The sequence below is a fragment of the Colletotrichum spaethianum genome (genome assembly GCF_022836535.1).
Source record: "Colletotrichum spaethianum MAFF 239500 DNA, contig68, whole genome shotgun sequence".
NCBI lineage: Eukaryota > Fungi > Ascomycota > Sordariomycetes > Glomerellales > Glomerellaceae > Colletotrichum > Colletotrichum spaethianum.
Window position 1 is genome coordinate 1 of NW_026054838.1, and position 13,948 is coordinate 13,948.

Sequence of the window (13,948 nt, forward strand, 5' to 3'; positions counted from 1 at the left end):
AGGTGGAGCGTCTCGGTGAACCGTGGGGCTTCTGTCCTGGTGAAAGTCTCAAGTGGCCGAGACTCGCGTTTAGACCTAGAGGTTCTGTTGCGGAAGGCGTATGTTGACTGCTGATCCAGCCTTGAGTTGTTGTTGGCGACAAGAATTGAACTAGCGATTGTCAGTTGTTGCACAAAGAGCGGGTACATTCATTCCAATGCTTTGACGCATATGCTCTCCCGATAGTTGCATAGAAACCACTTCAGCGACGCCTTGTATGCTGACTGAGTCAAGATGTGATCCTACTATCATTGTTACTTTAGAACCACATATGTAAAAGATATTCTACCTACAGTGATATTTGCTAACAAATCTGCTGCTACGTGTCCCGACACAAGCCGCGTCCCAATGGAAATGAAACCCATACGCTATCATCATGCAACGCTATTGTTCGCTCATGTCTATCATGAATACTCGTTATTCTTACCTGAAGCAACCTGTCCAAATCACTGACCCCACATAAGCACCCGCCATCGCCAGCCCTCCAGAAGCTTCATGTCCTGCTCGACAACATCAGAGTCGCCTCGCTCAATCTTGGCACTGAGTCGCTTCAAACGCTTCGAAACTGTCTTTGCCACCTGGAGGGAGACCTCGTTGGTGAAAACATACAAGACGGCGAAGACAAAGAAGGCAATGCTAGCGAAACTGTTTCGGCCAAGGAGACTGTCCTTGATGCGGGCAACTAGTGCCTTGCTACGTGAAAAGGCATATTCGGTGCTGTTGGACGCCTGTACCTCGTTCTCAGACTTGTCAGAAGGACGGCGGAAGATTCTCTTCACAGCCGGGATAAAAGTCGCCCTGGTGAATATCAGTACCAGTGTCCGAGACGCGCACATGCTGAACCCAGACGACAAGAACTTACACAGCTCCGCCGATTAGCCAATTCCTCCAGCGGTGGTTCTCACCATCCTTGATCAAGAACCCAACCTCTTTTCTCAAGAACTTGAGGTCACCAAGCAGAATGCGGCCCTGAGTCCTGATCTGGTCTTCCAACTCCAACGATGTGGCGCCATCGAGCCGAGTCCTCTTTCTTTGCAAGGATAGATACTCCCGCAACGCGAATTGGGTGCTTGTCTTGATCGACTTCAGGTCCTGGGTAGTCGTTGCAAGAGGGTTCAGGGCAGCGGCCGGACGGGGTGCCTCTACCATGCTTGCCGGTTGCGAGTGTGGAGTCGGATAGGCTGCTGGGCCGGCCATATGCTCGACCGGAGGCTGAACGTTCACGCTGGAAGCCATAACAGGCGGAGGTCCTCCATAACTTTGGCCGGGGTAAGCGGCCGTCGGAGTGGTGGACTGAGGCGGCCGCGAGTATTGGTCAAACCCCGGCGGCCCCCCCGAGGGCGCAGTCGGGTATGCCCCAGGGCCATTGTATGGCGCGGACGAGGCTGCAACTGGCTGGATATTCATGGCGTACCGTGGTATCAGACGTCGAAAGATATGGGTGGGACTGGCGGCGGTGAAGGAAGCTCGTAATGAGGGGGACGGTCCGCAACTGGAGCAAGCGGATCAGGCGGGAGCGGGCCTACCAAGCGAAAAATGAAATGAAGAGCAAGCGAGCAGACGACAAAGAAACCCACGATGGAAAACGTGAGGCGATAACATGCGCAATGAGACAAACAATTGGGTGGCGGGGGATTGGAGAAGAGCTGGAGGCAGCTCAGCTCACTGCAGGGCGGAAAAGGTGAAAAGCGATGGGCAACTTAAGGTGAAGGCGGGATGAGGTGGGACTGCCAGCGAACGGGATCCACTGCGGGAAGTGGGTCCACCACACCGTGCCAGTTGCAAAGCGAAACTAACCGACGCACGTTACGTCGTTTCTTTCCATTGTCGCAAAGCTCGAGATGAAGCTCTCCATTCGATACAATTTTTTCGCGCCAGCTTCAGCGAATCCAACCCATTGCTCCCTCTCGACCTCCACAAACCCGCCATGTCCGACCAAACAAACTCACGGTTCACACCGTCGAACAAAACAGTGACTGAGCGAATCTCGGACAGCACTGTCGGCCTCGTCGCCCTCTCCGATTTCCGCAAGCGACGCGCCGAAGTCCTCGACCAGCAAGACCGCGAACGGGAGGCGGCCTTGTCCGGCGCATCCACACCCGACCGATCCGTCTCTGCGACACCAGACCCTGCAAGCGATCATGCGAGCGGTGTAAACAAGCCGAAGAAGAAAAAGAAGAAGCTTGGCGGCAGCAAGCTGTCTTTTGGCGACGACGAAGAAGAAGAGGAGGACGCGGCACCCATCAAGAAAGGCAAAAAGGTAGAGAGCGGCGATGGCGACAAGGCAGAGAAGAAGTCAAAGGTTGTCGCCAACTCGTCGGTGGCATTTGTGCCAAAGGTCATGTCGAAGGCCGCGTTGCGCCGCGAAGCTGCCGAGCGGGAGGCGTTGCGACGCGAATTCTTGGCCATCCAAGAGGCGGTCAAGGCCACTGAGATCGCGGTACCCTTTGTGTTTTACGATGGATCCAACATACCTGGCGGCACGGTGCGTGTAAAGAAGGGCGACTACATCTGGGTCTTCCTGGATAAGAGCCGCAAAGTTGGCGCGGAGCTTGGCGTAGGAGAGAAGGCAAACGCACGGAGAGAATGGGCAAGAGTGGGAGTGGACGATTTGATGCTCGTAAGGGGGTCAATCATCATTCCACATGTAAGTTAACCACACATGTTCTATTGGTTTCTTGACTAAGGGACTAACGTCTTCTAGCATTATGAGTTCTACTTCTTCATTATCAACAAGAGCGCAGGCCCGGGTGGCCAGCCGCTGTTCAACTACTCCGCGGATGCGCCGCCCAGGAAGGACGAGCCCGAACCGGAGGTGCCCGCCGCCCCCAACGGCGGCCTCACCACTGCAGCGGCACTCAAGGCGGCTGCGGTAAAGGCCCTTCCCGATATCAACACCCTTGAGGGCGCGGCCGACGATCCGACCCTGACGAAAGTGGTGGACCGGCGCTGGTATGAGCGCAACAAGCACATCTATCCAGCGAGCATGTGGCAGGAATTCGACCCCGAAAAGGATTATGACACCGAGGTTCGGAAAGACGCCGGCGGGAACACCTTCTTCTTTTCGAGATGAGTGCCGGCTTGTCGATCGAAGATATAGATCCCGTCGAAGTCGTTGGTAGGTTATGTGAGGGACGATAACGCCAGGCGGCGTTCGTTCGCACAAGCTCACCCCGCCAGCATCCAAAAAGTGAAGAGAACGCCGAAGATGAACATCCAGCCCGGCCAGAAGACCAAAATGATCAGCATGTTGCCGCCTGGACCCAGTATCGTAGTTGCGAACTCCATGAAGAACTTTTTCCTCAGTCTCTTGATTTGCTTGGAGTTCCACGCAAACCATAATGACTTCCGAAGCGCCAATGCTGTTGCATTCAAGAAATAGAACGAGTGGACGGCGAAGAGTCGAGTCGCGACAACGGTTGACGTGAGGGTTGAGGTGGCGAGGAGATGGCCGTAGACGAAGAGCAGCGACGACGCAACAGCGACAAGTCTCTGGAAGCGAACGGCAAGGTTGAAGGTTGGCCCGAACAGGGCGATGAGGTCTGAGCGCTGGCGGATTGTCACGCCAGGCTCGTGCGTCGACGAGGTCAAGATTGCGACTTTGTTCATGATGGCAGAAGAGGTCTCAGCAAGGGCTCGTTCACGACCTACAACGGTGCCTTGTTGGAGAGACCGAGGGGACTCATCGTCAGGGTCAGCGGATTCAGCTTGTTGCAACTGACGATATATATTGACGGGCATTCTGCTCAGCGGCAACTGCATGCGACAATCCACCCTTCGAACTCCTTGGGGCTTTCGGCAACAGCGCTTCAGGTATTCCGGCAACTCTAGTCATGAAGAAGTGAACCAAATGGAGATGGAACATGTTAAATGCTAGTGGTCACCGCGGACTCATCACTTATCACCTAACACGACGCTGGTCTAGAATTTTCTACCCCTCCATCGAGTCAACAATCACGCTGTGACAGACCCACCATCACGCTCTTTTCTGGCGACAAACCATGTCAACACGTGGGGCTGCTCGGTCGCCGGATCGGTTCTACAAGCTCCCATCGGACACTGAGGGAACTGAGAACGTGGGTTCTCATCGACTCTCATTCGCAGGCCCTTGTTCTCTCGCCATCCATTCCAGTCTAGAATACGCAGTACCTCGACTCCCGAATGTTCGCGTTTCCCCCGTGGACCCTGATCGTCCGGGGCATCACCTCCCATTGGCGGGAGGCGTCTTTCTTGTTGATCGATCTTATCGTCTTATCGCTGAGACCTGGCACTTTCGGATCTTTTCGACCTGTCGGGATCCCATAAGCAGACATGTGGCGGGGCCCGTACTGTTGCCGCCGACCATGGGCAAAGAGCGCTCTCCTACAGGCTGGTGAATCGGCCGTCTCCGGAACTTTCCCGCTTCTCTGCATTCTTTCTCCCCGGCATGTTTGGGCCACGAACGGGCGCCCGTGGGGGGGCAAGAGACCGAGAGACCCCACGCTACAGGCTTATGCGCCACAGCCCTTGAATGCGCCACGCCTTTAGTTCTCACACTCGTGGCTGCTCACAGCGGTCCACCCGGAGCAAAGGTCGGTACCAGTTTGACTCGCCGTCGTGTCACCCCACCAAGACGCAAAGACCTTCCAAAGATATCTGTGCCGTCTCAGGAGAGCTACATACCGCTGCCTTCAGCTCTTAAGCTATTGGGCTCCAATACTACATGCCCTCACCGACAGCAACCGTGGAAAGCACCCGGTGGTCAGATCTTGTCGCTGCGTCCTTGCGCCAGCAAAACCCATCCATCCGGGCCATTGTTCATTTACTTAGGCTACACATTTAAAAAAAACAAAGCACCCTCGCTGCGCTTAAGGTGTTGGAGCCTAGTGAGTCGGTGAAGAACAAACACAACCGCAGTCAGGTGTAACGTTCCCGCGCTAGACTCAGGTGGGAGGCGAAAACGATCATGCAATGATGGAATCCTTTGGCCGCCCGAGTGAGCCGTCTGGTAGCCCATGCGTGTATCGGCGGGAGTGGCTGGTCAAGTGTCTAGGCATAATTGCCTTTGTCCGGTCGTCAACAAAAACGCAACAGTAATCAGCGTACGGGCTTGTTTTTGCTTCGGCTCCGGTGGCATGACAAGCATGAGAAGCGCCGATCGTACGAGTGGTTCTTCAGTGGAGCCGCGCTGGGAAGATGCTCGATGGGGCGGGGGACCAGCAAACGCAGCGATATGCATATTTGCAGTCCGCTTCGTTCATGGCCAATGCGACGATCTCTGCGGTCGTATCTTGTGAGCGGTTGCATCCACGGATGGGCGACTTTGGAGCCACTGTTCATTGATTGTTTAATTCCCCCTCGTAAGGAGCGAATCTGACCGAGGAAAACCCCTCCGGTACCAACGAAGACGGCATCTGAAAGACCCCAGGACCCTGAAATCGTCCCATCCCTGGCGTCCAGCCCACACGGCCAATTAATTGATGGCAGCCAGCCATTGCCCAGCCACCCCGTATCCATGACAGACGCAAGGTCCGTCGCTGCGAGTGAAAGCGCGATCGCAGAGACACTTTCATGCACACCCTGACACTGCGGTAACCGACGGCGGAGGATCCTCTGCCGTCCTTTGCCAACACGAGTTCATGATCAGCGATTCTGCTCAGGGCACATGCCATTTCCCTCGCTAGTCAAAGCAGCGTTGCAGTCCTGGAGCCGGGGATGCCCCGGCTAGTCCGCGTGAAAACGTGAAAGGGAGAGACATTCGGTTCTAATAATGGCATCTCTCGACCCCTCCTCAGCTCAATGCAGAATGGTGCCTGCAGCGACAAGCCGGAATCGGGCAATTAACCATAGCTCGCCCTGGCCGTTTCCCCCTCTTTTTTGTTTCTAATGCTTGTCTGCCAACGGGCAACGATCTACGCCGCGTTTGTGGGGGAATGGGAAAAAAGCCAACGGTAGGTTAAGGCTGGCCGAGACGGACCAGTTAGCTTGGGGGACGGGAATACGAGAATAGCACCCTCCATGCTACGTCATGTTCAACGGGTGCACCTCCGGCCATACCGACTTTTATGCGGATAATGACTGCAAGGGCTGGGATGGAGTCTTTTAGGTGCTATAGCGTGGGAAGGCGACTGACGATCTTTTTCGGTACGATGAAAACCTTGTGATGTTGGTCGGATACTTAAACCTGGAGATGTTCCCGTCTGAACCATCTGAAAACCAGCCAACGCAGCAACATATCTCTTTCCGCTTAAGCGTACCCGTTCATCTCATCTACCACTTCTCATCTAGTTCCTATTCATACCTGATCCTGGCCGATCCCATCACCAAATTCAATATCGCCGCCATCACCTCCGCCAGAATGCAGCTGCTCTCCGCTCTCCTCCTCCTCGCCCCAGCCCTCGCTTCACCCATTGCCCAGCGCCAGGAGGGGCAAACTTGCGGGCAGAAATCAACCAAAGTCTCCGAGTGGACGCTCACCAACTTCGACTACCACGCCAGCTACACTTTTAGCACGCCCGCACACCAGAACTCGTGGGGCTACATCAGCTTCAACGTCTCGAACCCCGTCCTCGACTACATCATCTCTTGCAGCGCCGCCAGCAGCCGCCTCAGCGACTTCTTCTACGGCGACCAGGTCTACACATGCAACCCGCCCGAGGGCGAGAGTGCCGCAACCTCGTTCACCTGGAGTTACCCAAACGGCGCCCTCACGCTGAACCAATCTTGGACTTGCAATGATGATCCCAAGTATCCGTAAGTTTGCCCCCTCTAGTTCATCGCTGGAAGTTCTTCCCTGTATACAATAGACATAAGCGGCGCAAGAATTCCGGCTAACCGAATGTCATGACAGTGCTCGCTACACTGCAAAGGGAGACGCTGTCGCTGATCTCAAGTGCGATGAGACTTCCTGGCAAAACGACAACTGGACCGTTGGACAGATCTACTCCCAGCGCAACATCAAGTGCGGCATCATCACGCTGCCCACCCCCATCAAAGAGATCTACGGCGTCGCTTAAGTGCCACGATCTTCTGTCCGCGGGGATCCAAGCGCAGCGCGTGCGCACGCGAACTCTCCTTACCTATTGACGCTTTACAAGACTTTGATGATCACCATTTCGCTTGCGCGTCACTCCTTTACGATACAACAAATTTTTTGCATGGTTTCGGCGCCTGAGGGAGCGATCCGGCTAACGATCTTTAATGGGACATGAATGATTTACGACAAATTCCGGGGTTGTCGGACATATAGAGTAGCATATGGAGAAATCCTGCATTTAATCAACTAATTCTGCTTCTCATACGTCCTTTCTTGATTCAAGAGTTAACCAAGTTATTCGCGTTTGAATCCACGAGTATCGATGCTGTCACGATCGCACAAGGAACCTGCACCGAGTATACGCATGGCGCAACCTTCCTGGGCTTCAAGATCCGGCTCCGAGCATCTTGAAGTGTGCCTCGTAGTTATTTCACAGCATGCCTGCACGGTTAGCAACGCGAAATTCCCAAAGATGCAGGCAGTAATCAGATGATAGAATTCATTCCAACGACGCTACATCTTTTTTTCTTTGTTTTCAAACAGAATGATTTAGATTATTAGTGATTCGCTAACAGAGTTCCTTCGACGCTTTGCAGTCGGGCCTGCTGGTCTTCGTAACACTAACTCAGTTCCCCTGGCTCTGAAACTCCAACTCTGTCCAATCCCACAAGTCTTTCTCTGCCTTCTTATCATAAAGGACTCCTTCCTTAAACTCCTTCAGTTTCTGATTGTAGAAAGCCCCGCTCTTGACACTCTCCTTATTCGCTGTGCTTGCCCACAGTTGCGCTCGTGCGCCTGCTTGAACGTCGGTCATCATGACTGAGCCGGCTGCGCTGACAAGTCCACCAAGCCAGGGGTGTTTCTTCTTGAAATCATCAAATATACCGGTGTTCACGACTCCGGGATGAATCGCAACAAATTTTACCGAAGGATAGAGCTGACTCAGGGTGTGAGTATGGTAGTAGTCTGCGAGTTTGGATTGGCCATAACGGGCCAAGCTCGAAACGTCTTCGAGAGGAGTCTTGCAGCGGGAGAGGAGGATACCCTCTTTGGGTGCCTGTTTGAAGAGTTCGGAGCTCAAGTTGACCACGCGAACATCGGCAGCATGCTGTTCAGCTGTTTTAACAATGATTGGGAGCAACAGCTTGGTGAACAGAGCAGGTCCCATGTAGTTTGAACCAAAATTGACTTCATATCCGTCGATTGTGATTCCCGTAGTGGCAGATGCCAAGCCTGCGTTGTTCATCAGGATATCGAGGCGGTCGGACGAGCCCAGAAAAGTGTTGGCGGCTTTCTCAATCGATGCAAAAGATGCCAGATCCAATTCGAGAAACTTGATCCTATCTTTGGCCGCCGGGACAGCTTCCTGAATCTCCTTGATTGCGGCTTTCCCTCGTGCTTCTGTTCTAGCCGTAAGGTAAATAGTCTTGGGGTTGTGCTTTGCGAGCTGAAGTACGCTCTCCTTGCCTAGACCGCTGCTGCCACCAGTCACGATAATGACCTTGCCGGCCAGATCCGGTATGTCGTCCTTTGGGGAAAACGGCATTGCACCTTCGTAACTTTGTTCGATGTGTCGAGAGGAAAGAAATACTGGAGGAGAAAGTCTACAACCCTAATTTCGAGCAGCGTACTCTGCAGAGGAATGGCAGGAAGAGTGAGAAGGTTGTGAGATAGAAATTGGGACCGCAACTGCATCTTCATTTTGGATGGTACAGCAAGATAAGTACTTGAACTAGATACGTCACCTATGGCCTACAGAAGCATCTAGGTGCGAAACCCATCCCGTCAAGGCTGACAAACGTGAAGAATGGACGGAAAGACTGGATCGTGAAGAAAACTATCGTTCAATAATCAATTGGAATTTGCTTCATGGTGGTCTAATGCTTCGGAAATCAATGGTCCGGCAGCCGGAGGCGGGGCTTGCATTGCCCCGACACGGTCTGTTGCGTGTGCACTGGTTCACTAATCATCCAAGGTTTGAACGCAGCATCATCGGGCTCAATCGGCCGTATTAGTTGCAAATCCCGGTGGGATGAGCTAGCTGCAGCAAGTAAAGCTTTAGAAAATACGCCAGAAACTTTAGATTACAGTGACGTGCCAAAACTGTTAGGAACCCACCACCACCCTTTTGCGTCACAACGCCTCTGCCACGAGACAAATCCCTTCCTCTCAATTACTATAACTTTGGCAAATGGAGGCTAATTCGCGAGATTTAGTACTTCATTAACGGTAAGTTCTGGGACAGGTTGTAAGCTTAGTTTTATTGAGTGTTAGCCGTCTTAGCGATTAATGTTTGCAGCCTATCTGAGACCGCGATTGCAGACGCGTGTAGCTTCGCGCGCAGCAACGTTTATCATACCCTTCAAAGTTACAAGACAGACAATACCCTTGAATCAAAACTTTGGAAAAGGCGATAGCTGACACTCTCACGTTGTTAGCAAGAGCTCCTCGTTAGAGCTGTCAAAAATGACCATTAGATCTAGCTCTAGCATCTGACACAAGATATTTCAATAGTAATATTACAGTTGAAGAGTGCTATTTCTTCTTGGTTCCAGAATATGTTATTGACGTGAGATCAGGGAAACTGTCAATGGTACTTAATTTTGTCACTTGTATAACGAGAGAATTGTATTACTCCCAAGCACGGCTTGATGAGAAAAACACTCTGTGAACAACCTAGCTTACACCATTCAATGAGATACCGTGTAAGGGATTCTATGCTACAGCTGGCTAAAGTATCAGAATAGAACCCAACAGCCACAACAATGAACATTGTTTTCCCATACAGGGAAAGCAAAACTTGTCTGGAATACTACGGGAAGTACACGTTGCGAGCATCCACTGACTGCCACCTCAATCGTTCGCCAATAAGGTAAAATTCGCGCGCATGAGACCTTGCGCCATCACTCACGAGCCATCATTAAGGCCCACAAGCTTGTTTGACTTTTCCCAAAGCTCCTTGGCCGGAAGCTCATCGTAAATCCATGGAGCGTATCCAGGCACGGTTTTAGACGTCATGTCAGCAGGACCCTGTTCGACAAGGTCGTTGAGGTATTTGCCACCTCGACCCTCCCACTCTTTGCTTAGCGCAGCATATGTGGTTGTAGCCGCTCCCTGAGAGACGCTCTTTACGGTCTTTTGTATCGATTCATTTTTCAAAAGTGCCTCCTTCTGTTCGTTTGGGAGGTATTGTAGCAGGTTCGTGGCAATGATCCCTGGATGTAGAGAGAGGGCGTGTAGCCCCTTGGACCCATAACGTCTCTCGACTTCATTAGCGAAGTATATGTTGGCCGTCTTAGATCGTCCGTACGCATGCCAAGGCTCGTAAGGGTCCTTCTCAAAGTTGAGATCGTCAAGACGGACATTGCTTACGCGGTGGGCCATAGATGACACAGCAACGACGCGGGACTGGAACTCGGAAGTAGAGGCTGCGAGAAGCGCGGGCTTTAATAGTTGGAAGAGGAGGAAATGGCCCAAATGATTAGTCCCAAAGTGAGTCTCAAAGCCATCTTCCGTCTTGCCCTCTGGCGTGGCCATGACGCCGGCGTTGAGGATAAGGAAGTTGAGTTTGTCGTTCCTTGAGAGAAACTCTTTGGCAGCCGAGTGCACCGATGTCAAAGAATCCAAACGGAGCTCAATGGCGTGCACAGGTGCATCAGACTTCGGCCCAGGTCCGTTTTTGACACTGTCGACGGCCTGTTGGGCCTTGGTCGAGTTTCTTGCCGTGAGAAAAAGGGTAGCACCTGTCGCGTGGATGGCGCGTGCCGTTTCAGCACCGATGCCAGTGTTCGCGCCCGTTATAAGGACAACTTTTCCAGTCAGCTGGCCGATGAGTCCTTCGTCCTCAACAACTTGGAGGGCTGTAGGGCGTGCATCTCCGGGACCTTTGGGGTTGGTATGAGAAGCGGCGTATCTAGACATCACGACTTGATGCTGTTGTTTTGGTCCACGTCTTTTGCGGCCTTTCAAGGGGACGATCGCAATGATGTGAATTAGATTGTTGAGCTGCGTTTAACTCCAGATAAAAGAAGCCTGAGCTTTATAATCAGCGGAGGGAAACCCTCAGACCGTCCGAGTCTCCCGGCCGATGCCCTTCTTGGCTCAAACTCAAAATCCTAAAAGCCAGCATTGATGCGATGATTTTTACTCCAAGCTATTTACATGCGTAAGGTTACCTCGATCGGCAAATTTCAGACCCCGATGAAACCAGATGAAAAGACAAGTCCTACTGGAAAAGGCACAGTCGACGATGCGCCACTTTAGTTAGTTTTCAAGGCGTATTGCTCACTGGACAGGATATTCAGTGTTCACGGCATTAAGGACGGCGGAGACATTTTATAAAGCTTAGGAGGACGCGAAGTGACTCGTCAGAAACTTTCACAAAGTAGTTAGGATACGTAGGAGATGCGGTACTTGCAAACTTCCTGCATAAACTCAAGTTTGGGATGAAATATCAACCCGGTTAGTTTCTTTCCAGATTGATAAGGTTAAGTGCTTACAGACCAATTCCCACTCCACAGAAGCTGCACTCTCTGTTCCGGGACTACCTGCAGCACCTCATGGATTGAAGTTGTGAAACTCTTGAATCAATTTAAAGATGTCGGAAGTGTCCAGGGCTGCGTAAAGTAAGACATCAGTGTTCGAACAGTATCTGCGAGAAACCTGTGTCAAGCCTGTAGGTAAACCCGAACCACTATGATATATATATATACACAAAAAGTTCTTCACCCTCACGTCCATAGCACAAGTACCTTGTCAAATGAGTTAATATGGAATATTACCTAAAATGGCCTTTTGCCACTATCTGATCATGCAACGCAATAGGTACTTGTACTGTTCATCTAATCTTCGGCACATTGATGATTTAGCCAAGGGTCTTCCATCAGCTCTCTAGCAGACAGCCTATCTTCAGGCCTCCACTGAACCATCTTTCTTAGAAAAATGAGGAACTGCTCTTTCTCGAAACCCTCGAGGTTGCATTCTTCTTCCTCAAAAGAAGACTCTGGTATCTCGCCATCGATCATCAGTTTACCTGTGCCTCAGCGATTAGCATATATAATGTAGCTCTCTGATGAAGCAAATAAAAGTTTCACAAACCTGTTTCATCAAAAAGTTCCCGCCAAGACGAGCCCCTTTCCAACAGGTCATCAGGCGGTGGACCCATAAGCGACACCATTCTAGCAAAGTGCGCTGCTCGTGATGCTGTCCGATCTCGAAGCCTCGTGTTGAATAAAAGCTTGCCTTCATACAAGTCCCAAATCTTTAGAGACGATGTCAGCAGATATGGGGAAGCCGAAATCTTGTTTCTTACCATAAGTCCCAGGGCCCAAATGTCAATCTTCTCATCCCAAGGCATTCCCAGAATGATCTCAGGAGCTCGGTATAAATCAGGCATAACCTGACCTTCGAAAGGCCCATCTCCAAATCTAGCATCACCGAAGTCGCTAATGATAGGATCGCCGGGATCGTCTGGAATCTCCAGCCCAGTAGACGCATAAATTGTTCTGTCACCCATGATCTTCCTGGCGCTAGGTAGAGCCCATTCAGCTTCTACAAGGTCGTCCAAGATGGATGTATTCGTAATTTCAAGCATGATGTTTCCATCTTGAATATCTGTATCATCTGTTAGTGACATTGTGTCACAGAGGTAAAATCTCTTAACTATTGGAACTGATCTCAGGCTCCTCACATACCGGTATGCACCACGTGTGCTTCAGAGTGCATGTGGTCCAGACCTAGTAGCAGTGCATAGATGAGGCCCTTCAACAGGTTTTCTGGAATTTTTCCGCCAGCAATTTCCCGGATATCTGCCAAAGAAAGCCCAAGTGTTTCGAAAACTAGACACACATGCGGTCCTATAGGACCTGGTACTTGAAAACTGGCCTTGATCGAACGTAGAAGATTTCGCCCTGGGTGATCAGAAGCAACCCGCCATAAGTGATCAAGCACCTTTTCTTCATTTGAAGCTTGGCGATGGCCCATTTCGTAGAACTTTAGAGTCACGTAGGAATGTGAGCTAATTCCTTGTTAGTCTACCCTACTCACCAAGTCCACGGCAAAGGAGTGCGAACATACTTTAGGTCGCGACATAGCCAAACGGTCGAGGCCGAACCGAAGCCCAACTTCAACAGCACTTGATACCGTGACTCAAATATTTGTCCGATTTCGACGGGGTACCATTTGTCAGGATTGTACCACGCGAAGCCTTGCTCTTCCAGTTGAACCTCCGGGCCATAAACCTCCTCAGGCTCAGCTTCTGGCAGCTGCCGAGGAGGTGAGTAGCTTCTTCTTGGCATCAGTCCGACCTGTTACTTTCGCAAGCGGTGAAGTTCTCATGGTGCTATCGCAGGGTTTGCGTGAAGAGGTTTTGTGGGGGGTGGTGGATGAGGTGCGGGCATTCCCACAAACTTTGTGTGACCACTGACAATCGCCGGTTGCTCCCAGCCACCATATTTTTTTGTAAACTCCAGGTGAACAGGGTTCAACACGGTTATGCTTCAGTGACCGTTTTGGTCTGCGCATATCGGGATCTCATTCACGGCACATTACTCTCAGCGGATACTAAGTAGTCGGTTGCACACAACATGACTTGATCAATTCGCAAGTATTTACAACAAAAAATAAAAGTTAATGCCGAACGCCGCTATTCTTCAACAAATAATGAAACATCTAATTATCCAACACCAGGGTTAACGGAGGCAATCGTGTACTGCAAGTCTCCCCCGGCCAGTTGTGGCCAAAGGACGTGGCCATTTTGCTATGGAAGTCTTGTGGGAGAAAGAATTGAGCAAAAGATCCGTGGCCCATTTGATCGGTCCGAAGTTGGTGTTCGTAGCGCTCCTTGGTTAATTCGGCTGGTGTAGCCACCGAGGCTGAGCACTAGGATATCAACAC

The 13,948-nt window shown here is 51.4% G+C and overlaps 7 protein-coding genes across 7 annotated transcripts; 2 read left to right on the top strand and 5 right to left on the bottom strand.

Annotated features, from left to right (window-relative positions):
* Nucleotides 1–485: 485 nt before the first annotated feature.
* ColSpa_12609 (uncharacterized protein) lies at nucleotides 486–1,446 on the bottom strand (the record flags this gene model as incomplete). Its single annotated transcript, XM_049278821.1, has 2 exons — nucleotides 486–837; nucleotides 902–1,446. 2 exons carry the CDS (start codon nucleotides 1,444–1,446, stop codon nucleotides 486–488), a joined length of 897 nt encoding a protein of 298 aa, XP_049134778.1.
* A 520-nt stretch (nucleotides 1,447–1,966) lies between these two features.
* Nucleotides 1,967–3,112, top strand: ColSpa_12610 (protein FAM50; the record flags this gene model as incomplete). The annotated part of the gene is made up of 2 exons (XM_049278822.1): nucleotides 1,967–2,686; nucleotides 2,744–3,112. 2 exons carry the CDS (start codon nucleotides 1,967–1,969, stop codon nucleotides 3,110–3,112), a joined length of 1,089 nt encoding a protein of 362 aa, XP_049134779.1.
* A 95-nt stretch (nucleotides 3,113–3,207) lies between these two features.
* Nucleotides 3,208–3,648, bottom strand: ColSpa_12611 (uncharacterized protein; the record flags this gene model as incomplete). Its single annotated transcript, XM_049278823.1, has 1 exon — nucleotides 3,208–3,648. One exon carries the CDS (start codon nucleotides 3,646–3,648, stop codon nucleotides 3,208–3,210), a length of 441 nt encoding a protein of 146 aa, XP_049134780.1.
* A 2,728-nt stretch (nucleotides 3,649–6,376) lies between these two features.
* Nucleotides 6,377–7,034, top strand: ColSpa_12612 (uncharacterized protein; the record flags this gene model as incomplete). Its single annotated transcript, XM_049278824.1, has 2 exons — nucleotides 6,377–6,771; nucleotides 6,869–7,034. The coding sequence occupies 2 exons, from the start codon at nucleotides 6,377–6,379 to the stop codon at nucleotides 7,032–7,034; spliced, it is 561 nt and encodes a 186-aa protein (XP_049134781.1).
* Nucleotides 7,035–7,679: 645 nt separating this feature from the next.
* On the bottom strand, nucleotides 7,680–8,600 carry ColSpa_12613 (putative oxidoreductase DltE; the record flags this gene model as incomplete). The annotated part of the gene is made up of 1 exon (XM_049278825.1): nucleotides 7,680–8,600. One exon carries the CDS (start codon nucleotides 8,598–8,600, stop codon nucleotides 7,680–7,682), a length of 921 nt encoding a protein of 306 aa, XP_049134782.1.
* A 1,361-nt stretch (nucleotides 8,601–9,961) lies between these two features.
* On the bottom strand, nucleotides 9,962–10,975 carry ColSpa_12614 (WW domain-containing protein; the record flags this gene model as incomplete). Its single annotated transcript, XM_049278826.1, has 1 exon — nucleotides 9,962–10,975. The coding sequence occupies one exon, from the start codon at nucleotides 10,973–10,975 to the stop codon at nucleotides 9,962–9,964; it is 1,014 nt and encodes a 337-aa protein (XP_049134783.1).
* A 1,934-nt stretch (nucleotides 10,976–12,909) lies between these two features.
* ColSpa_12615 (start control protein cdc10) lies at nucleotides 12,910–13,350 on the bottom strand (the record flags this gene model as incomplete). Its single annotated transcript, XM_049278827.1, has 2 exons — nucleotides 12,910–13,045; nucleotides 13,130–13,350. 2 exons carry the CDS (start codon nucleotides 13,348–13,350, stop codon nucleotides 12,910–12,912), a joined length of 357 nt encoding a protein of 118 aa, XP_049134784.1.
* Between the last annotated feature and the right edge of the window lie 598 nt (nucleotides 13,351–13,948).